Raw genomic sequence first — 24564 nt, forward strand, 5'->3', positions numbered from 1 at the left:
CGGTGCTATGACCTTTGTTTGTCTCGTTTTTACATTCAAATTTACACATAACACAGATTCTCACAGCGATCTATTCTTGTTTCTTACTTATTAGCTGCAAAGTTGACAGATTGGTCACTGAGGAATTCAATCTGTATTGGTTTTTCTCCCATACAATACTGTCTTAACAAAGCCATGCATCCATGCAATGTATCTCTGGACGGTTTGTTATCATGAAATAAATCACCACCGAGTAGAAGAAAATCAACCTATAAGAAAAAGTAAACATAAATATTATCAAGGCCCTCAGAACTGTCATCAAATCATGACTGAAAGGATTACATGTTTTGACAGTAATGAGAAATGTTTACACTTATTCCCCATGCAATAAATCCTCAAATGATTGCCTTTTTTTTAAAAATGGCTTAATGAAACCAAAGACACATGTCTAGAGACAGGCAACTGTCGCCTTTTCTTTGATAATATCATCAATGTTTACCAGTGCTCTCGGGATTGAATCTACATCTATGGCTGCAATGATACTGTGGAGAACACCAACGACTTCAATAAAGTGTTATGATGTTGTTATTAAATGCATAGTTTATTATAATAAAACAAATAGTTACCTCAGTGTTCAGTCAATATTCCAACGTCATCATTTTAAAGGTGAGTGGAAATTTAGATATTATCTTTTCAGATTTACTGTGTGGGGATTGCTAATCACTATAAGAGCTTGGCAATATACCGTATTTATCCGGCTAAGAGCCCATGCCCGGACTAACGCCCATGCCCGGACTAACGCCCATGCCCGGACTAACGCCCATGCCCGGACTAACGCCCATGCCCGGACTAACGCCCACCCCCCACTTTTGATAAAATAAAGGAATTGAGGTCATATCCTAGCATATGGCACTGAACTAAAACTTAATGTAAATATTTACTTACATTATTTTTCTGTGCTAGTTGTAGCACCTCTTCAAATGAGACGAGGGAGTCACGTCCTCTCACATCGTTCTTTTCATAATAACCTAGATGAACATCTGTAGCTAGAATGTAATATTTCTTTGTAACCATCCAATCATATGAATAATGTAATATTACATTTGTTACAATTAGATCATATGAATAATGTAATATTACTTTGTAATTATCTGATCATATGAATAATGTAATATTACTTTGTAACCATCTTTGTAATCATTTGAATAATGAAAGATTACTATGTAACCATCTGATCATATGAATAATGTAATATTACTTTGTAATTATCTGATCATATGAATAATGTAATATTACATTTGTTACAATTAGATCATATGAATAATGTAATATTACTTTGTAACCATCCAATCATATGAATAATGTAAGATTACTATATAACCATCTGATCATATGAATAATGTAATATTACTTTGTAATTATCTGATCATATGAATAATGTAATATTACTTTGTAACCATCTTTGTAATCATTTGAATAATGAAAGATTACTTTGTAACCATCTGATCATATGAATAATGTAATATTACTTTGTAATTATCTGATCATATGAATAATGTAATATTACATTTGTTACAATTAGATCATATGAATAATGTAATATTACTTTGTAACCATCCAATCATATGAATAATGTAAGATTACTATATAACCATCTGATCATATGAATAATGTAATATTACTTTGTAATTATCTGATCATATGAATAATGTAATATTACTATGTAACCATCCAATCATATGAATAATGAAAGATTACTATGTAACCATCTGATCATATGAATAATGTAATATTACTTCGTAATTATCTGATCATACGAATAATGTAATATTACTTTGTAACCATCCAATCATATGAATAATGTAATATTACTTCGTAACCATCTGATCATGCATTTTAGAATTATGTGAATGAATAATGTAATATTACTTTGTAACCATCTGATCATGCATTTTAGAATTACGTGAATGAATAATGTAATATTATTTTGTTACCATCTGATCATGCTTAATGTAATATTACTTTGTAACCATCTGATCATGCATTTTAGAATTATGTGAATGAATAATGTAATATTACTTTGTAACCATCTGATCATGCATTTCAGAACTATGTGTATGAATAATGTAATATTACTTTGTAACCATCTGATCATGCATTTCAGAATTATGTGAATTATTAATAATATAATATTACTTTGTAACCATCTGATCATGCATTTTAGAATTATGTGAATGAATAATGTAATATTACTTTGTAACCATCTGATCATGCATTTCAGAATTATGTGAATTAATAATGTAATATTACTTTGTAACCATCTGATCATGCATTTTAGAATTATGTGAATGAATAATGTAATATTACTTCGTAACCATCTGATCATGCATTTTAGAATTATGTGAATGAATAATGTAATATTACTTTGTAACCATCTGATCATGCATTTCAGAACTATGAATGAATAATGTAATATTACTTTGTAACCATCTGATCATGCATTTCAGAATTATGTGAATGAATATTGTAATATTACTTTGTAACCATCTGATCATGCACTTTAGAATTATGTGAATGAATAATGTAATACTACTTTGTAACCATCTGATCATGCATTTTAGAATTATGTGAATGAATATTCTAATATTACTTTGTAACCATCTGATCATGCATTTTAGAATTATGTGAATGAATATTGTAATATTACTTTGTAACCATCTGATCATGCATTTTAGAATTATCTGAATGAATAATGTAATATCTTTCTAGTTCTAATAGACAAGAGAGATTGGTAGCTTTGCAGTTTACTCTTGAAAGAGATTAACAAAATTGTACATGCAATTTTTCCATAGGTGTTGTCAAACTAAAGAAATCTTTTGCATGGTTGTTGTAATCAGCTGACCATATTACACTGCAATAGAGCAGTATTTGGTAGATACTTTTACAAAAGAATGTTTTCTTGGTAGGAATTTGTTTTCTTTTTGAGTACATACACTGTATTTTTCTGAAACATCACCCCTACAAAAAAGTTCGGGTTTTAGCGTTGGTTCAGGACCAGGGTTTTCTTTTGGTGCCAAACACAGATAAATACAATGAAAACAATGAATCAAAATACAATAGTTCACTTACCCAAGAGAAATTTAATTGTATGTTCATCATCGTCGTCATCACTGAAATAGCAATAACAATAACTTTTATTTTTAAACTGATTAACACAACCTTGAACAAGCAGCTTCTCGGCTGAGATAGCTCCGCTGTTAGCAATGCACATTTCGATTAAAGAACAGAAGATATTATTAGAAAATGAACAATATGCATAGTATCAATGCAATGGGACTTGCTGTTTACAACAAGAATTCAAAAATATCATTTTTGACCATAAATGATTGTGGTTTTTAACAAGAAGAAAATATCACTTTTTACCAAAAATGACAAAAATATTCATCAAAATTAGAGAATTGAAGATATCATCATGAAATGAACAAATTTGAGAGTGGTCCACATGTAGTACCTATATATGTAATATCAAGGCAATTGGACTTGTGGTTTTTAACAAGAAGTCGAAAGTATCACTTTTTACCAAAAATAACAAAAATATTCACCAAATTTAGAAAATTAAAGATATCATTACAAAATGAACAAATCTGAGAGAGGTCCACATGTAGTACCTATATATGTAATACATGTATCAAAGCAATTGGACTTGTCGTTTTTAACAAGAAGTTGAAAATATCACTTTTTACCAAAAATGACAAAAATATTCACCAAAATTAGAGAATTGAAGATATCATTACAAAATGAACAAATCTGAGAGAGATCCACATGTAGTACCTATATATGTAATATCAAAGCAATTGGACTTGTGGTTTTTAACAAGAAGTCAAAAGTATCACTTTTTACCAAAAATGACAAAAATATTCACCAAATTTAGAGAATTAAAGATATCATTACAAAATGAACAAATCTGAGAGAGGTCCACATGTAGTACCTATATATGTAATATCAAAGCAATTGGACTTGTCGTTTTTAACAAGAAGTCGAAAATATCACTTTTTACCAAAAATGACAAAAATATTCACCAAAATTAGAGAATTGAAGATATCATTACAAAATGAACAAATCTGAGAGAGATCCACATGTAGTACCTATATATGTAATATCAAAGCAATTGGACTTGTGGTTTTTAACAAGAAGTCAAAAGTATCACTTTTTACCAAAAATGACAAAAATATTCACCAAATTTAGAGAATTAAAGATATCATTACAAAATGAACAAATCTGAGAGAGGTCCACATGTAGTACCTATATATGTAATATCAAAGCAATTGGACTTGTCGTTTTTAACAAGAAGTCGAAAATATCACTTTTTACCAAAAATGACAAAAATATTCACCAAAATTAGAAAATTAAAGATATCAGTATGAAATGAACAAATTTGAGAGTGGTCCACATGTAGTACCTATATATGTAATATCAAAGCAATTGGACTTGCGGTTTCTAACAAGAAGTTGAAAATATCACTTTTTACCAAAAATGACAAAAATATTCACCAAAATTAGAGAATTGAAGATATGATCATGAAATGAAAAAATCTGAGAGAGGTCTACCCAAGGTACATATACACCAAGTGTCAAAGCATTCAGACTTGTAGTTTTCAAGAAGAAGTCGAAAATGTAAAACATTGACACGGACGACGGACACCGGACAATCACTCATATGATAAGCTCCGCTCGACAAAGTCGACAGCGGAGCTAATAAAAGGCAGAAATGAAAGTTGAAATGTTTTATAGAAATATGAGGGCGCAATTCTGTGTTATAAATCATTAGTCTTTGCGCATGTGCACTTCATTCGTTTTCCTCCAATTTGTTTACCTAAAGATCTTAACACCAGATACAAATTCAACAATAATGAAGTGCACATGCTCTTATGGTTTATAACACAGAATTGCGCTCTCACAGAAACAAAACAAAAAATATTTGAATGGGAAATGAGACATTACAGTATCAAAACTAGTCTTTAGTGGAGGGGCATACATTAACGGAATTCTAGGCTATCATACCATGCAAACATTATGCCTAGGCAGATAGTATTTATACATGTACAATCTACTGTAAAGAGGTTAATTATTCACTGGGTTTTAATTTGGCTTATTTCGCTGACTGGAAAATGCGACTGTAAAATTTAGCGTAGAACACATTATCTAAATGATAAAACCGTGAATTTAAAACCCATATGAATATGCCTGAAATGGCAAATCAGTGAAATTTAAACCCAGTGAAAATTAGTCATTTTACAGTACTTGCTAATGTCATCTCCTATGGTGGGCTAATGATGCACTTTGACTAATTGTGTTTAACTTTGGTGCAAAGACAAGACACAATCTTTTTATTCAACTGACTGCAGGCAATTTCAAGTGAAAAATTTGTGCTAAAAAAAAAGCATCATGTCATCAACTATTTTCAAGACTTGTCATGGTGAGATCATTAGGAAAGCTACCTAGGCTAGGGGTCAGTCAAATTACTTGCACAGTACCTATGAACAGAATCGAATAATCACCTACATGTATACAAAAGTCAAAGGTGAGACTAACATGTGGTCTTTTGTTTACTACTTAGCAGCTGTGTACATGTGGGTTTATTCTGTGTGTATTTGGATGTTCCAATCTTGGTGATTTCTCTAGGTGCAATCCAAATACAGTAGGTGTGTCTTGTTTACCTGAGTTTTGCAAAAGTTTTAGCTGGCCAACATGTTATTTTTGTTCATATGGTTGATTCCTGGCATGTTGATTTCCCCTTTTTGAGCCATGTTTTCAACTTTGTTTATCATTTTCGTATAGCAATCTCGTCATATGTTAACATTGTCGTCTATGGAAATTCAATTAGTGGTACGTTCGGGCAATACTTACAATCTCGGGCGCGGCATTTCCTCCTACTCTTCTTTCGTTGGTTAAAAATGTCACAGATCGAATATTTCAGAACCAGTTTGACAACATAGTTTATAGGACGTTGTATTTTCGCTCCAAGCCGAATCGAACATGCGCAGATGAATCGGGCGCCCTCTATTGATAAACAGAAAAACACAGGTCAAAGGGTCATTGTAAATTTGATTTAAAATTGAAAAGGGGCGCTCCCCTGCTCAGAGTTCATTGCAAAAAGCACGGTAACTAAAAATAACTGTGCAATGACGATGTTATGATTTAAATGGTTTTAAAGAATGGCTGGCTGATTTATTTTATGTCTTTTGATGAGGGTTTTTGATGCATTTTTTCAATAAACAGAAATTAAATCATACAGTGATTTCTTAAACAAAATCAGTTTCCAAAAATAAATTAAGAATTTACATTTTGAATATAGCACAGTGAATATAGTAGATTATAATGAATGTTTATCTTTATTACACTATTTTTTATCATCATATGCCACAGTGTGGTAACTGAAACAGTCCGGGATAAAGTGTTCATACTACATGTATTATTTTCTAGTGAGTGTTGTATCAAATAAATAAATAAAGATGAGAAAAAATCTAAATTCAAATTTATAATAAATAAATAAATAAATAAATAAATAATAAATAAATAAATAAATAAATTCTCTTGTTTGACAACTATTTATAGTCATGTTGTTTACAAGTAAGAACGCTAAACGGTTCGAGTGAGGGCGCTTTAATGTGCAAATCATCTGTTCGCCATTATTGGAATCTACTAAAGCAGCAATTATGTACCACAGCATCAGATATTTTGGCCTGAAATCAAGCAGATATGTGAACATCACGAATGTGGACGGTATTTAAGTAATTTTGACTACGGATAATGTGCGATTTAGGCCAGTTTTATACGATTTAATGCGATTAAGGGAGGTTTTCAGAAACACTTGTGTGCATTGTTCTGCGACAGGATGAACAACTTCAGGGAGATGTATTCAAGCTTACCTCCAGACGTCAAAAACTGGATTTTAAACTAAAAAGCAGTCGTTCTATTAGCTCTGTGTGTTCTTATTTACAATTATGTGGTGCAAAAGACGTGAAAGAGATCATATATGGCGAGATATCACGTATTTGTTGGGATTTATATGCCTTGTTTTTATAAGTGGGGTTGATGGGTCTTGTTCGGGTAGGACGGTTTTCGAAAATACCTGGACAGGTCACATCACGGAAGGTCCCGGCAACTATCCAATGGATGTCTACTGCGAATGGAGAATCGTTGGTAAGTTTATTGTCTTTCAGTGAGATTGTATGAGGCGATTATGGTCGAAATTAACGCATTGTCCAGGGCACTCTTCGTCGATCGGTCAATGACCTTTCCTTAACAGCTGTTTGTCTCTCTCTTTCTTCGGCAAAATTTGAGCAAACATTCATAGTTTACTCTGTTAATAACATAGACTATGTATTCTTTAGTCAATTGTTATAATAATTATAAGGTCATTGATGGATGTCATGAATCAATTCTTTAGACATTACAGTGCGCAACTGAAAACAGTATTGCCATATAAGTAGTGTTTATGCTACACATACAGGCTAAGATTTAAGCTGATTTAGGCTTATCTCACATGTTTGCGTTTCGGCTAGACCCAATTGTGTCTAAGCACTGGGAGGGCCAGTCCTTAGCACAGGCTAAGTGGAGACCTTTGATAAGCCGCTGTTTACAAACACAACATTTCTGTTTCTGACATGTTTTGTTCTAATTTTGAAGCGACGTAACGTGCACAGGAACGCACGCAAGCGAAGACGGACCTGACTTATTTAGATGCACAGAAACAGTATACAACGGCGTAACAGAATGCAGAGATTTATTAATGCTTGTTGTAGACATCAAACCAAATTTATTTTGTCTATGATTGGAGCTGCTGTACGCTCTACTACAGCAACCTGATCAGTGTGGAAGTGTGTGTAGATTTGAACATTTTTTTTCCTTCAAATCGTGCGTCTTCTAGGTTGTGTCTTTGTTACGTCTGAGCTCGGTTGCTATTTCGAAATGAGAAAGTTGCATATATTTGATCACGTGCATAATATTCATACTCAAAGGTTGTCACAGAGGGCGCTTAGCCCTGGGCTTAGCGTTCGCGCACACTTCGTTAGCCTGTGCTAAGGGTCTGGACCGTGTCTTGAAATCAGATCAGATTTTACCCGTACTTAGCATTCCTTAGCCCGTGCTAATGAATGTGATCTCTTAGCCTGTGCTAAGGAGCTGTACGTGAACGCAGCTATACTGTAATAATATAATTGACTTTTTCCAAGTTCCCTTGAACGCTCCATTCTGCCGTGTAAGGGTGCTACAACTACGTCATTCAGGGATTTCGCCAGCCCAACATGAGTGCCGGTCGGTCATGAATATTAATTAGCAATATTAGCAATATTATTGGGTTCAGTTGTAGTGCAAATTTTTTTTGGAATTACGACATTATGTTTCACAATTTAGAAGTTTGAATTTAAAAATGAAATATATTCGAAATGCGAATGCTGTAGACTAAAAACAGAAACAAATAAATTATTGTTGCAATTAATGTCTATTTTAAAAAAAGTTAAATAAAACACATTTGAAAGGTTTCAGCCAGGAATATGTTCATGATCTTGTTTACGACGAACACATTCACCTTCAAAAAATCCACCACGTAATTTTTTGGCGTATTGTTGTAATTTATTATTGTACCACCAACTTCTAAAACGTATATATTTACAGTAATGAACGAACAAATAAAACTTTTAAAGCTACGACGTGACATAACTTACTTCGCGATGATATAAACTCATTCACACAATATGGCAGCTGAATTAATGTGTGCGAATTAACAGAATTGCAATGTCATCACTTAAAAAATTTGCACAAAATTGTCTGAAATAAATATTATTTGTGTCAGAGCATAATTAATTAATTAAACATATCACAAAATATGGAGCAAATATGATATGACATGCTATAGTTTCTCATCAACAGATGACAGAAGCAACGTAGTGTTAACAGGCATTAATTAATATTTATGTTAAAGTTAAAATTACAAAAGGAGGACAGAACTACATGTAATTGCTGTGTTTTGATTAATTTGATTTGCAGAATGCAGCATAGTAACAGCCTTTATATTAACAGAAAATTGATACATGTACTTGTTTACTATACATGTATTGTTAGTACCTGGTTACATGTATATATATGTGTATACACAAATATAGACATGTATGTAGGGAAATGTAAACAGTAATGCTTATTTCTGAGAGAAATATGAAAACAAGAATTTACAAGCGCTGTAATGACGAAATGTGCTTATGCGACTCCCAAGCTGTGAGAACCAATTTCAATCTCATTTGAAAGGTCATCATAGGTGGCCACTTACATTAAAAATGAAATAAACTTTCGTCTTCACAAAGATCTTGGAAATCATCAAATAAAATGGGTAGAGGCACTGGAGGGAATTAAAGTTATGAGTGAAGAGGATTTAAGGCTTGAATTCGAAATGGTTGTTACAATACCAGTGGTCCAATTCAGCCTCTAAGCTGATATGGCATGTCACTGTGCCCCTAAGCTGATATGGCATGTCACTGTGCCCCTAAGCTGATATGGCATGTTACTGTGCCCCCTAAGCTGATATGGCATGTCACTGTGCCCCTAAGCTGATATGGCATGTCACTGTGCCCCTAAGCTGATATGGCATGTCACTATGCACCCTAAGCTGATATGGCATGTCACTGTGCCCCCTAAGCTGATATGGCATGTTACTGTGCCCCCTAAGCTGATATGGCACGTCTCTGTGCCCCTAAGCTGATATGGCATGTCACTGTGCCCCTTAAGCTGATATGACATGTCATTGTGTTCCCTGAGCTGATGTGGCATGTTGCTATGCCTCCCAAGGCTGATATGGCATGTCACTGTGCCTCTAAGCTGATATGGAATGTCACTGTGCCCCTAAGCTGATATGGCATGTCACTGTGCCCCTAAGCTGATATGGCATGTCACTGTGCCCCTCAGCTGATATGGCATGTAACTGTACCCCAAAATGTGAAAATGAAAGAAATCAGCGGCCACATTTTAATCTCTGCTTTCAGAAGTTACCTACATCATGGAGGTAACCTCCATGCCTACATCCACATACAGTCCTCATTTGTTCATGGCTATTATTTCAGTTTCAAAAAAACAGATTAAATCAGCTCAGGACCAGAACCAGATCTTGCGTATGTGTTGCTTGATTTTATTTGAACTTCATCGAATGAGTAACCATCATAGAGGTTGATGCATGTCACTTTTATTTGTAACGTCTATTCAAAATGGCTGACTTTGTGGTCAGTGTTTCTCTGTGAAAACTATTTTAATCAGTGGGGCTGCAGTGGCAAATCAATGGTATAATTGTCACAGGAACACCAAGCAGATTGTTTACAACTTCCTCGTAATTTGAAATAAAACTTCCATCCGAACAAGGGGCATCGTCGACGTCCAATAGACTTGCGTCACTCACACTGGACTGATCTGAATCTTCGCTAAGGTTCACAGTCTGTACTTCAACACAATTGGGCATCTCACTGTCAGAATACTGTGGTTCAAACGCATAAGGTTCTAAGCCAAGTTCCAAAAAGCTCATTGTGCATATAAAAAGGCGAGTTTATGCTTGTTGTACACAACGCCAGGCTGCACGAATGGCTATGGACAATGGCGTATACGAATGTGATCAGATACTAAAATGTCATAGCTTTGAAAAGAGCCTGAATGTTAAATATGTTTGTTCGTTATTTACCCCCTCCATAAATGGCCTCCATGGTGTTTAATTGTAAGCATTTCAAATGCCTATCCAAGCTACAGTTATAATTAAAACAAAATTAAATCACTGCAATTTTATTTCAAATACAGTCCAGAATACGCACAACTATAAATTAAGGCCGCATTTAGGTTTGCTTTAAGTAATTGTATTTAAATATCACTAAAATGGTGAGATTTGTACCATACATGTACAATGAATTATTATATGGTCACAAGGATACATGTACAATTTAAATCATAAAATGTAACAAATACAGCTAAAATGTTCCAAAAGTACAAAATGTAATTGATTTACAGGGAGATAGCGGTTTTCATAATCACTTTATCTGGTGCTCACTGTAAGCAGTACATGTATGGTGTTTAAATACATGCAACATTCTATTGTCAAAACCAGGATAACTTATTGTCCTGTCCACAATACCCTATTGTCCTGTCCACAATACCCTATTGTCCTGTCCACAATACCCTATTGTCCTGTCCACAATACCTTATTGTCCTGTCCACAATACCTTATTGTCCTGTCCACAATACCCTATTGTCCTGTCCACAATTCCCTATTGTCCTGTCCACAATACCCTATTGTCCTGTCCACAATACCTTATTGTCCTGTCCACAATACCCTATTGTCCTGTCCACAATACCCTATTGTCTTGTCCACAATACCCTATTGGTTTGTCTACAATTCCCTATTGTCCTGTCCACAATACCCTATTGGTTTGTCTACAATTCCCTATTGTCCTGTCCACAATACCCTATTGTCCTGTCCACAATACCCTATTGTCCTGTCCACAATACCCTATTGTCCTGTCCACAATACCCTATTGTCCTGTCCACAATACCCTATTGGTTTGTCTACAATTCCCTATTGTTAACCGCCCTGAACCCAATTGTTTACACTACACACACAATTCTCTCATTTGTTCTAGGTGAGTCATTGTTAGGGTGTACTTTCCTGTCTACAATAAAGTGCTTATAGCAGTAATCATCACTGCTTCATTAATACTGTATGTTGTCCTCATTTTTACCAACAAAGTTGGTGTCCCACATACATGATGTCCTAAAATTATCATAACTGAGGCTCTACAATGGTACATATGATGAACTGGAACACATAAAATGATGAACTGGAACACATAAAATGATGAACTGGAACACATACAATGATGACTGGAACACATACAATGATGACTGGAACACATAAAATATGACTAGAACACATAAAATGATGTCTGGAACACATAAAATGATGAACTGGAACACATAAAATGATGAACTGGAAAACATAAAATGATGGTCTAGAACACATAAAATGGTGAACTGGAACACATAAAATGAAGGACTGGAACACATAAAATGATGGTCTAGAACACTTTAAATGATGACTGGAACACATAAAATGATGAACTGGAACACATAAAATGATGAACTGGAACACATAAAATGATGAACTGGAACACATAAAATGATGGTCTAGAACACATAAAATGATGAACTGGAACGCATAAAATGATGGTCTAGAACACTTAAATGATGACTGGAACACATAAAATGATGGTCTAGAACACTTAAATGATGACTGGAACACATAAAATGATGGTCTAGAACACTTAAATGATGACTGGAACACATAAAATGATGGTCTAGAACACTTAAATGATGACTGGAACACATAAAATGATGGTCTAGAACACAAAATGATGAACTGGAACGCATAAAATGATGGTCTAGAACACTTAAATGATGAACTGGAACACATAAAATGATGGTCTAGAACACATAAAATGATGAACTGGAACGCATAAAATGATGGTCTAGAACACTTAAATGATGACTGGAACACATAAAATGATGGACTGGAACACTTAAATGATGACTGGAACACATAAAATGATGGTCTAGAACACTTAAATGATGACTGGAACACATAAAATGATGGTCTAGAACACTTAAATGATGACTGGAACACATAAAATGATGGACTGGAACACGTAATACTTTGAGCACACAGGAGTTCTTCTTTATGAGGTATAAACTAAAATACTGAGTTACATAAATATACAGTGTCAGTTTACGTTGAGTAGACTCTTACTTCCATTACATCTGTCATACTCCACGTGTTTTCCCACCATTTTGTAAAACATAGATATCACATATGCACTCTAGACTATTGAGAAAAATCTATACACAATATCGCTAACTAACTGCCATTAATTCAACAATTAAAAAATTATTTTTCTTGCTCATGCTGATAGTTAAAATATCCCAGAAAAATAAATTTGGGTTGGTGATAACTTATTTAAAACAGTAAAAATGTTAAAGCGCGGTAGTTGCACATGGTCGACATTTGTGTTGATAAAGATTGATTTTCCCACAATCCAATGCACTCTTCAAATGGAAATCACAAGTATGAGGTTTGATCTGGGCACAACTTGCACTGATTACCTAATTAAATTACCTAATTAAAACTTGGAAACGTGTCAGTTCGTACTCGTTGATCTGCGCCAGTCAAAGTCAATTTGATAAAACCTGTGGCCATTCCGTGCAAGGTTCTGTTAATAATAGCTACAGAACTTGGCAGTTACAGCCAGAATATTTTTTTCCAGTTCCAAAATTAACTGTAATTTTAATGTTAAACACAACAGAGATTCACATACTGGAAAATGCGCTAAATTAAAACCCAGTGAATATGTAAAATTTAGCACAGAACACATTATCTATATGATAAAACTGTGAATTTAAAACCAACTGAATATGCCTGAAATGGTAAATCAGTGAAATTTAAACCCAGTGAAAATTAGTTAATTAGTAAATTAGAAAATTGCTTAACACCTGTTTCTTTTATTTTTCAGCTCCTGATCCTCTCGCCAAGATAATGTTAAATTTTACAAATTTTAAATCTGAGTGTACCTATGATTTCTTGTTTATCTATGATGGCAATTCATTTACCAGTGAGCTTATAGCAAGTTTTAGTGGCGACACCACACCAGAACCGGTGGTGGCATATTCTGGGCATGTAAGTTTTATTGTTTTGTATTTTTATTAACTTACAAAATTTTACATGTAGTTCTACACTGTATTACTATATTGTTTTCGTGATGCATTAATGTATTTTTGTTTTTACGCTGTATTATTCTGGCCATGTTAAAAATGCAGTACATAATATTACTAAATTTTTTTAGAGCTGTTTACAAAAGTGCAATATCTTGTTCCCAATTACAAGGGAAAATATTTTTTTTAAATAAATTACAAAAATCCAGCTTTATGAAACAAATTTTCAAACTTAATTTGCATCACATTGTGTAATGCTCAAAATAAGTTACCGGATACTTTTAATTTTTTTTTTTTTTTGCTTTGTAAGCACACTTGAAATCTTATTCTAAAAATAATTACTGTAAAATATTTTATTTTAGCTGCTGGATTTTATTTTCATTGAATTATCTCTTCAGAGGAAATATCAAAAATAAAATCTGAGGAAAAATAAAGTATTTTACAGTATAGTATTGCATCAGTTTATACTGTAAAGTATTTTACAGTATAGTATTGCATCAGTTTGACTGACAAATTTTCCAATAAAAGGAAAAATATATATATTATACTGTTATTGAAGCCATATTGCAATATTCAATAATGAATAGACCAGTTTTGCTGTGGTTGATTTGCCAAGAGTGTCATTTTATGCATTTGTCTTTGTAATTTCATTCTTGAGAAAAAAAACGACTACCAATAAATAATTTGAGTATTAATGCTTTGTTTGCTGGCACTATTATATACCCATATATCAGCTACTTAGTGTCTATGGAGACTTTCAGTGGGCAATGATTCTAGCAAGTTAGTGAAAGAGTCCTTTTAATTAAACTGATCCTATCTAGAAATATTATACATGCTTTAATACAGACAATGATTCGTAAGTAACAATCAAAGAAAATAAAAAATGAATTGATTAAAATTGTTTGTATTTCCACAGATGATAATATATCTTTACAGTGATACTAATTATGCTTTAGATGGTATAGATGCTAACTTTTACATCCAAAATTGTACTAATGATTGTAATGGAAAAGGTACGTGTAAAGACTACCAGTGTGACTGTCAAAGAGGCTGGAAAGGTGACGCCTGTCAGTTTGAAAGCTGTCCTGGCAATTGTGGTTACGATGAAAACAGAGGACAGTGTCTTTTTGTAAGTATTTTACACTTTACTAGGAGGTCAGAATTGAAGAACAAACTTTACTTGAGGCATACAGAGGGTTTACTAGGAAGTTATACTACAGTGGTGTGTGTCAGTTTAGTACTTTATACCATAAAATCTGTATTAGAAGCTGCATCCTTAATAGAAGGCACACCCATTTTTTTTGAATAATTGAGAACCAAAAATTCACCATTTCTCATATATGTAGATACTCTACTAGGAGCTGCATCAGCATGATCCCCTCTGTTGCATTGTACCATTTTCATAGAAGTCGCGGCTTCTAATACAGATTTTACAGTACTTACTGTATAACATGTGTTTTAGCTATCATGTTATTTTAGGTAATTTAGCTAATCTGTAAATACAGTAATTCAAGATGTCACTAATATAAAATAAAGCATATTCTCACAATGAGATTATTGGCACTTTAGCTAAATTGAGATTCAGTTAATTCATGCATTGAGTCAAATTATCTAAAATGGCATGTAGCTATTTAAACATGTTTTACAGTATTTTAAAGTACATGCCTCTGTCCATTTATCTTTTAGATCACACCTATGAAATGTGACTGTTCTGATGGATATGTTGGTGAAGGATGTGATTTACCAGTCTCTGATAACACAGGATGGAGTAATACATATTCTCTGTCTAGTGGTGATCACTTTAAAGCTAGAACAAAACATGCTGGTGTGTATCTCCAGTCAACCAATAAATTCTGGGTTTTTGGTGGTAAGTACTTTTATCTCATATTCAATTTTCTGTCACTTATTCAAGCATAGTTTGTTTAGTGACCCCCTAGTTTGTTGAAAAAACATAAAGTTTCTCCCATAGTATTTTAGCGTACCTTTAGAAAAAAGTCAAAAAAAGTGCGGTACATTTCTATCAACTATTAGCAATAATTATATGGATAACAAAAACTAAAAAAAAGTAACATCGAAAGAAAATTATGCAATTTCTTTTTGTGTTGTGAAGTACCTGTTATTATTTTTAAGTACCGTAGATATACAACTTTTTGGAATGAGCTGGAAATTTAAGCTGGGAATGTGATATTTGTCTTCTGACAAAGTAATAAAAAGTGTAATTTATCTTCAATCTCATTAACAGACATTGTTAAATCATATTTTGTAATTGTGTCTTTGGGTGCCTTTCTTTTTCAATTGCTAAACTGTGCTTGTTTGTACTGAGTTGTTTGTTTAGTATTTAATGTGGCAAGGTAAGGTTCAAAACTGTAGTTGTTTTTGAACTCTGCATACATTCTCATCTTGGGATTTTCTTTGATTTTTATATTTTAGTCTCCAGTGTTAGTGTTTTCTATTGTCAGTATGTGAATATTATTCCATAACATGACATAGTATTTCTACACTGTATATCCCAGCTGTTTGTCCTTCTCACACTATTTAAATTTATTTCAGGTTTTACGCTGAATATCGTTTTAGATGACACTTTATATTTTGATTTTTCAACCAATGAATGGATCACTCTATCACTTGCAGTCAAACCAGTAAGATAATTTATACTCATTCAGACCAGTTCGAAAACTGAAAAAGTGTGAGTCTGTGATTCCAAATATGGCTGACTGGTGGCCATTATGCACATAAAATTATATACTCATGTACATAACTGCATTGCTATATAGAGTCACTGTGTAAAAAGTAAAAATGTAGTAGTATTCTAATTATTCCCCGTTGGACGCAGTTTGAAAACAAGGACTTATGTTTTGACCTCTGTGCATTCGTGCTGTATCTTAGAAACCTGTATCTTAGAAATGCCTGGAACAATCACAATCAAACTTCACACATACATCATACATGATATTATACATATGCATGTCAATTCATGTATAACATGGCTGGGACAATAATCACATCATTCTGTGAAATTCTTATTGTTTTGTTTTTTTGCAGTCTGCGAGATATGGGCATACAATGGTAGCTTACACACAAAATACTTTGCTAATGTTTGGTGGAACCCTGGCAGATGGAACTATATCCAATGAACTGTGGAGTTTCATTGTGACAGTCAACACAGGTACATGGCAAAGACAAGCTACTACAGGTAATCTACAGATGCCTGGTTTGACTGATCATACAGCATGTATCGTGGATGACAGATATCTTTATATCTACGGAGGTAAGACGAATTCCCTTAAAATATCAAATCCAGACAATTATCGGATTCTGTCGTAAATTCGCCCTGGGCCATTAAACCGCAAGTCAGAATCTTTTCAATTTTGATATTTGTTCATTTCATGATGATATCTTCAATTATCTAAATTTAATGAATGTTTTTGTCATTTTTGGTAAAAAGTGATATTTTATTTAAGTCTGATTGTTTTGATACTATAAATATTGTTCATTTTCTAATGATATCTTCAGTTCTTAATTAAAATGTGCATTGCTAACAGCTGAGCTATCTCAGCCGACAGGCTGCTTGTTAAAAAAATAAAATGGGTGAATTTACGACAGAATCCGGTAATAGCAGCAAAAATTAAATGATTTACGGAAGTGTTTTTTACAAAATCAACAAAAACTTTGGAGATTAAAAAAAAAATGTTAAAGCTTGAAAAAGTTTGTTACCATGGACATAACTATTGTATATTGGTTTTGTTTCTTTTTTAGGTCGTTCTGAATCCGTCAATTTCATGTCTAAAACGTACCGATATGACTTTACAAATTATCACTGGGAAGAAGTTAATTATCGTGGAGGAACAATATCAGATCTACGGGTGTCTGGGCATTCTATGGTTTATCATCCTGAATCTAGATCGCTCATAGTATTCGGTGGATTCAAGCCTCTCTATTCAAGGTGAGTTTGTTACCATCCTTAAAGCGAGAGGGTTGTCACCTGCGCACATGCGGGAATTGAGTCTCAAGCGATGATAACAACACACGCTAAAATCGCAAAGGCTCATGGGTAGACGCTTGTTTGTAAAGAATAACACGCTACACGGCAAATGTGATATCCCAGAGTTCAATGCGTTTTGTACCATCCAATATACACTTTATCTCCGCACGAGGGCGCAATTTCAAATTGAAAGAAAAACTAGCATACACGCTATTACCATTCTATGACCTCAATTGACCCACCAGCCTCATTCCCAACTTGATACTGGAATTCTCATTTTTTTGATGTATTTAAAGTTTTTTACCCGGATCGTTTTAACCATTTCAATAAATAGTTATAGACTATAATTGATTATGCGAAATTACTGCATTTTTGGTGGTTTTTGGCCTACTCCTCTCACTGTTATGTTAGAATTACCGCGAGAGTGCCTCCTATGGATTGTCAACATGGCGGCTCACAAAGTTACGTTCGGTAAGTCTTTTTTTTTTACGTTTTACACACAAAAAAAGCAATTTTTAGAAAATAACGTTCGATTTCTTCACTTGTTGGCGCTTTTTTTGTTGCAATAATGCTGGTCGTGAAAATGAAAAACGTAATTTTGTTGGGGATTTCGAGAGCTTTACAACGATATGTAGATCGACCATATACACGTTATGTCCTTCATAGGAGTAGTGAATAAAGTGTCATAATGTATTTTGTCATTAATTTGCATACCATATATTCACTATTGAGATAATATATACACTATTGAGATACTATGGGTTTAGGGATAAAATGAACATTTTCCATGTATCTGTTTTTGATACCAATGCATTTCATTCGTTTCTCTCAATATTATTTTCTGACATATTATTCATAATAATTTATGTAATATTAAAGTGAGAATATACTAAATATAGTTAATAACAAATGATTTTCAAAAAAAATGTGCCACGCCCCCTCCACTTGCCCCATTTCTCCAGTAAACGTGACACACATTGATGTGTTTGAAGTTGAAGAATTAATACCTAGAAAATAGTGTCATTACAAATTTGACAATGTAGGCTGACTTTAGAATAGTTTTACCAAGTGTAAATAATATTTTATTATTATGACAGATTTTTTATATTAAATATTGAGATTAGTTTAATAACAAATGATTTTCAAAGAAAATGTGCCAGGTCCCCTCCACATGCCCCATTTTTTACAGTCAAAGACTTCATAGAAAATAGTGTCATTACAAATTTGACAATTTAGGCTGACTTTGGAATAGTTTTACCAAGTGTAAATAATAATTTATTATTATGACAGATTTTTGATATTAAATATTGAGATTAGTAATGCATCTTGTGTTTTGTTTCAGATCTTTTGTGCTGAACTTACCATGGACAGTTTGCATGTGACGAGTGATACCTGGCTTGATTTTATATACAACATGGAGATGTGATGCACATAGTGTTTTGTATTCCTTGTGTGTGCCAAATAAAATTTCAAAATGTGATTCAGCAGAATCCAACAAATTCACTTCAATGTGTTCAGTGTATTTAATTTCAAATGCTAGTGAAGCTGCTTCAAGTTTCTTATCAAGTTTCCTAAGATCATCCTTTTTAGTAACTTGAAGTAACTTTGCTGAATGATTTGCTTCATTAATTTCAACCTTGGTATCAAATTGGTCGACCAGTTTTGTTTCATATTGCTTCACATCATGTTTTTGATCTTCAGATAACTTTGCAAACTTTTGTATAAATTCCAGTTGTTGGTCGATCTTTTGAGCCTCGTTGAAGAGCTTGTCAATTAGTTTACCCACGTTTCTCAATTTAGCATGAAGGTGATCCATAGTGTATTCATTTATGGGGTCATACTTTATAAGAGGATGATTACTCTGACCATTACTTTTTTCTTCTGCCCATGAATTCATATCCGCAAGAGTGATAGACATATCCCATTCATGATTTGGATTGTGACATTTATGAACTGTAGCCAAACATAAATTGCAGAAAAAACTGGTATTCTTTCTCTGCAAGACCAAACTTTTATACTTTTCATCTCGTTCCAGTTTTCTACAGTATTTCATCCCCTTTATACCATGTTGGGCAAATTTTTCAGTGCATGCCAGAACAGGAAGAATATCAACTTCTATCAGTGCATCACTCTCTGGGGCATTTATAATGGCAAATGGAATGCGGCTTGCATCAGAAGACTGGATTTGGATTTCTCCATACTTCATTACCATTATATTTTATCAGACGTATAGCACCACTGATGGCAAATACTTTGAAATTTTGGGACACTCCCTTGAAATCTTGGAAAGTGTGGCCACACCCTCACCTACAACTATTTCTAACTTCTGTCTCTCATTTTCATCATCAAGGTCATAATCCAATTTCTTTTCAGTCAATATGTTGAGGACACTTCTCCAAACCAGGCCTTCAATATCATGAACAAACCAGCCTTTTTTATTTTGAGAGGCAGTTTCTGACACCATTTCAAATTATTTCACAAAGTGGTTAATTTGAGAATTCTTGAAACATTTTCTTGTGTTCTCAGAGATTTCTCTAAACCATCATTGTCAGATTCAGATAGACCGCCCCCTAGATGGATAAATATGTGTTCTGCTTCAGAATCATTCCATAATTTAGTGTCATTTGTAGTCTGATCTAATTTCTGGGAAGATGGTGCTGCTAATAAAGCCAATTTAACAGAAGGAGGCAGAATATCTGAAGTAATGGCTTCCTTGAAAAATGATACAGATAATACTGATTTGGCAAATGTTTTATCTTTATTTAATCGTAATTGCCAAAGGGCACTCTCATCAAATCCAGACAACTTTTCACCTACTGCCTGGTGCTGATTTAAGATTTTACTGATGTAGGCTCGACTCCCAGTGGCTTTCTTAGAAATTGCTGATCTTTTCGTGCTAAATAGAACTGCAAGAGAGACTTCCAAATATTTCTTTGAATCATCCCATTCGTGACCCTTTAAATTTTCCAGCAAATTTCTCACCACTTGTCTTACTTGAGATGGCCCTTTTTGAATGATCAAATCGGAAAGTTGCCCTATTTCATTAGCAACGAGCGATCTCGCCTTCATCAGCTTAAATCTGTGAAAAGCACGGCTGGCAATAGAGCTTGCCGTCATTCCCATAACGAACAAATCATTCGACGCGATAGCATAAAATCGCCTACAAACCATTCGAAGTGAGCACATCGTTTTAACTTTCTCGAACTGTGATATATAGTCATCACTGTCATTAAAAAAGCAACAAAACCCGAATATTCGAGTCAAAGTCTCGGAAGAAAGATCAGAAAGCGAACGACCTTGTGTGCCGACGGACAACATCGGCGATCGAGTGAGCTAAACTTGCGGCTAAACTTGCCTGCTTGACTCTTTTGGATACTCTTAGCATGATTGTGTAGGAATACGTCCAGAAAATGTGATATTGGTACAATAAATCGCACGATAAGCACATGGAAGGCTAACCCGGAAACAACTCAAGCGCTAAAAACGGTTTTTGCGCAGAACGATGCCAGAATTTCAGTTCTGCGCATAGCAATATGCGTTGGTACAGAACGTGTTGAATTCTGGGTAAAACCTCGTACCGTGCGCTATGGCCATCTGACGCATGCGCAGGTGATGACTCCCCTGCTTTAATGTAAACAAACCAACATTTATGAAAATTAGATTAACACATGTTCCAGGGCTACAGATGCTTCTTTCAGGTATTGCATGTAAACAAATTATAATTTATGAACATTAGATTAACACATGTTCCAGGGCTACAGATGCTTCTTTCAGGTATTGCATGTAAACAAATCATAATTATAAACATTAGATTAACACATGTTCCAGGGCTACAGATGCTTCTTTCAGGTATTGCATGTAAACAAATTATAATTTATGAACATTAGATTAACACATGTTTCAGGGCTACAGATGCTTCTTTCAGATATGGCATGTAAACAAATCATAATTATAAACATTAGATTAACACATGTTCCAGGGCTACATATGCTTCTTTCAGGTATGGCATGTAAACAATTCATAATTTTATGAACATTAGATTAACACATGTTCCAGGGCCACTAATGCTTCTTTCAGATATTGCATGTAAACAAATCATAGTTATAAACATTAGATTAACACATGTTCCAGGGCCACTAATGCTTCTTTCAGATATTGCATGTAAACAAATCATAGTTATAAACATTAGATTAAGGTAGAGATGCAGTTTACCTGACAGGTTTTTTAATTAGTTAATCAGGAAACCAAGATGACCTCCCTTGTCCACAAAAATATATAATTTCGAAAAGCTTATTGTATGAATTTTGCAGGGCAGCAGCTCAAATTTCACTACTTCAAGTTTATGCATAAATTAACACCCAGGCTAGTTGTCTGTACGATTGTTGTAACACTGTTCAACCAAAAACAATGCCCCGACAATGTTTTGAAGATAAACACATTGTCAATCTTTTGTGCAAATTTCAAAACAAAAGGTCAAAGCGTCTAGGAGCTATTTTTTTTTAAAGTTCTGGGATGTGCACTAAAAAGAAGCTGAGATAATTGCTAATTTGCATAACAATTCACTCAGTATGAAGTTTGCTAATGCTCATAATTAAAATGGCTGTAACAGTTTCAAATTTGAATGTATTATCGTTTTGTGAAAAGTTAAATATAGTGCATAAGATGGAGATCCCGTCATATCTTTTTTTAGCTCCGCTGTCGACTTTGTCGAGCGGAGCTTATCATATGAGTGATTGTCCGTCGTCGTCGTCGTCCGTGTCAATGTTTTACTTTTTAGCTCCGCTGTCGACTTTGTCGAGCGGAGCTTATCATATGAGTGATTGTCCGTCGTCGTCGTCCGTCGTCCGTGTCAATGTTTTACTTTTTCGACTTCTTCTTGAAAACTACAAGCCTGAATGCTTTGATACTTGGTGTATATGTACCTTGGGTAGACCTCTCTCAGATTTGTTCATTTCATGATGATATCTTCAATTCTCTAATTTTGGTGAATATTTTTGTCATTTTTTGGTGAAAAGTGATATTTTCGACTTCTTGTTAAAAACCGCAAGTCCAATTGCTTTGATACTACATATATAGGTACTACATGTGGACCTCTCTCAGATTTGTTTATTTCGTGATGATATCTTCAATTCTCTAATTTTGGTGAATATTTTTGTCATTTTTGGTAAAAAGTGATATTTTTGACTTCTTGTTAAAAAACGCAAGTCCAATTGCTTTGATATTACATATATAGGTACTACATGTGGACCTCTCTCAGATTTGTTCATTTTGTGATGATATCTTCAATTCTCTAATTTTGGTGAATATTTTTGTCATTTTTGGTAAAAAGTGATATTTTCGACTTCTTGTTGAAAACTGTAAGTCCGATTGCTTTGATATTACATATATAGGTACTACATGTGGACCTCTCTCAGATTTGTTCGTTTTGTGATGATATCTTCAATTCTCTAATTAATTTATTTTGGTGAATATTTTTGTAATTTTTGGTAAAAAGTGATATTTTCGACTTCTTGTTAAAAACTGTAAGTCCGATTGCTTTGATACTATTCATATTGTTCATTTTCTAATGATGTCTTCAGTTCTTTAATTGAAATGTGCATTGCTAACAGCGGAGCTATCTCAGCCGATAGGCTGCTTGTTTTATCATGTTTCTTTTTTATTATTTATGTACAGCCTTGCTAAATCTTGCTAAGCATTCAAAAGAGAGAATGTTTGCACCTGTTATCTACATTTTAAAATCGTTTTTTGAGTATGTTCCACTATTTACAATTCTACAAAATTTTAACAGTCTATAGCCAAGACTGTTTGGATAATAAAAAGCAAAACAAAAAAAATTCACTCCCAAGTGCCCAAAAACCTGCATCTCTACCTTAACACATGTTCCAGGGCCACTAACGCTTCTTTCAGGTATTGCATGCAAACAAATCATAATTTTGAACATTAGATTAACACATATCAAGGGTATGGTGTATGGTTTCCCTGCAGTGTTATGATATTCTGAGATGATGACTTTGATAATTAGAACTGATTATTGTAATAATATTTGTTGTTTTGCAGACTAAGTTATCGATCTCAATCCATCTATGCCTTTCAAATTGATTATCGATATTGGACACTTTGGGATTATGATAAAAATGATGGAGCGAAACCTAAACACAGAGCTTTACATACTGCTAATATTATGGGGAACTATATGGTAATATTTGGTAAGTATGCATTGCATGCAGCTGGTCTATTATATCATTAAATTGAAAGGTTTATGGCGATCCAATGATAAGGCAATCGATTTCTGGTCTAGGAATTAAAATAGTTCACTTTTCAACAGTGTTTCAGGTTATTTTGATCAAATTGTGCATGGTGTCATCTTGAATTCACATTCAAACTGAACTCACACATGACTGAGCTTCTTCGCTTCGGCGTTCTATGGTTAGGTCATTTCTATTTTGAGTAAATCAATAAACTACTCGGCTGCACTTGCTCACGAGGCCTTGCCTGCTACATATATAGCTGGAATTTCTAGATTTTGCAGGGAGCCTGTATGGATGGATATTGTTCAAACTGACTATATGCATTGGACATCACAAGATCTTTATGCATGTCATTTTTAGTCCCCGTTCGGACGGAGTCCGAAAACGGGGACTTATGTTTTGCCCTGTGTGCGTCCGTCCGTCCGTCCGTGATCACCTGTATCTCGAACATGCATGAACCGATTATGTTCAAACTTCACTCATACATCAAAAAAATGCATCAAAATCGCACATTTTCACCATTCCGGACCCAGATCTCAGTTATGCACGGACGGATTTCGTTCAAATT

General features: G+C 34.0%; 2 protein-coding genes and 1 long non-coding RNA gene across 3 annotated transcripts in view; 2 read left to right on the plus strand and 1 right to left on the minus strand.

Annotated features, from left to right (window-relative positions):
* Positions 1-5996, minus strand: part of LOC100371021 (double-strand break repair protein MRE11-like) — a 30654-nt gene extending 24658 nt beyond the window's left edge. Inside the window, exons 1-4 of the mRNA XM_085499382.1 lie at positions 5886-5996; positions 3109-3149; positions 925-1025; positions 88-248 (exon numbers count right to left, since the gene is read on the minus strand). Of these exons, the coding sequence (XP_085355508.1) occupies positions 88-248; positions 925-1025; positions 3109-3149; positions 5886-5902 (320 nt within the window). The 5' untranslated portion in view covers positions 5903-5996. The remainder of the gene's footprint in view (positions 1-87; positions 249-924; positions 1026-3108; positions 3150-5885) is intronic.
* Positions 5997-6654: 658 nt separating this feature from the next.
* Positions 6655-24564, plus strand: part of LOC144344327 (multiple epidermal growth factor-like domains protein 8) — a 39622-nt gene continuing 21712 nt past the window's right edge. Inside the window, exons 1-8 of the mRNA XM_085499386.1 lie at positions 6655-7181; positions 13568-13731; positions 14683-14895; positions 15453-15633; positions 16317-16405; positions 16809-17034; positions 17523-17709; positions 23806-23954. Coding sequence (XP_085355512.1) covers positions 6983-7181; positions 13568-13731; positions 14683-14895; positions 15453-15633; positions 16317-16405; positions 16809-17034; positions 17523-17709; positions 23806-23954 — 1408 coding nt within the window. The 5' untranslated portion in view covers positions 6655-6982. The remainder of the gene's footprint in view (positions 7182-13567; positions 13732-14682; positions 14896-15452; positions 15634-16316; positions 16406-16808; positions 17035-17522; positions 17710-23805; positions 23955-24564) is intronic.
* LOC146746110 (uncharacterized) lies at positions 17924-19251 on the plus strand. Its single transcript, XR_014929580.1, has 2 exons — positions 17924-18219; positions 19091-19251. It is a non-coding gene; the product is annotated as an uncharacterized LOC146746110 (long non-coding RNA).

Source organism: Saccoglossus kowalevskii, chromosome 5 (assembly GCF_978046115.1).
Source record: "Saccoglossus kowalevskii chromosome 5, keSacKowa6.1, whole genome shotgun sequence".
NCBI lineage: Eukaryota > Metazoa > Hemichordata > Enteropneusta > Harrimaniidae > Saccoglossus > Saccoglossus kowalevskii.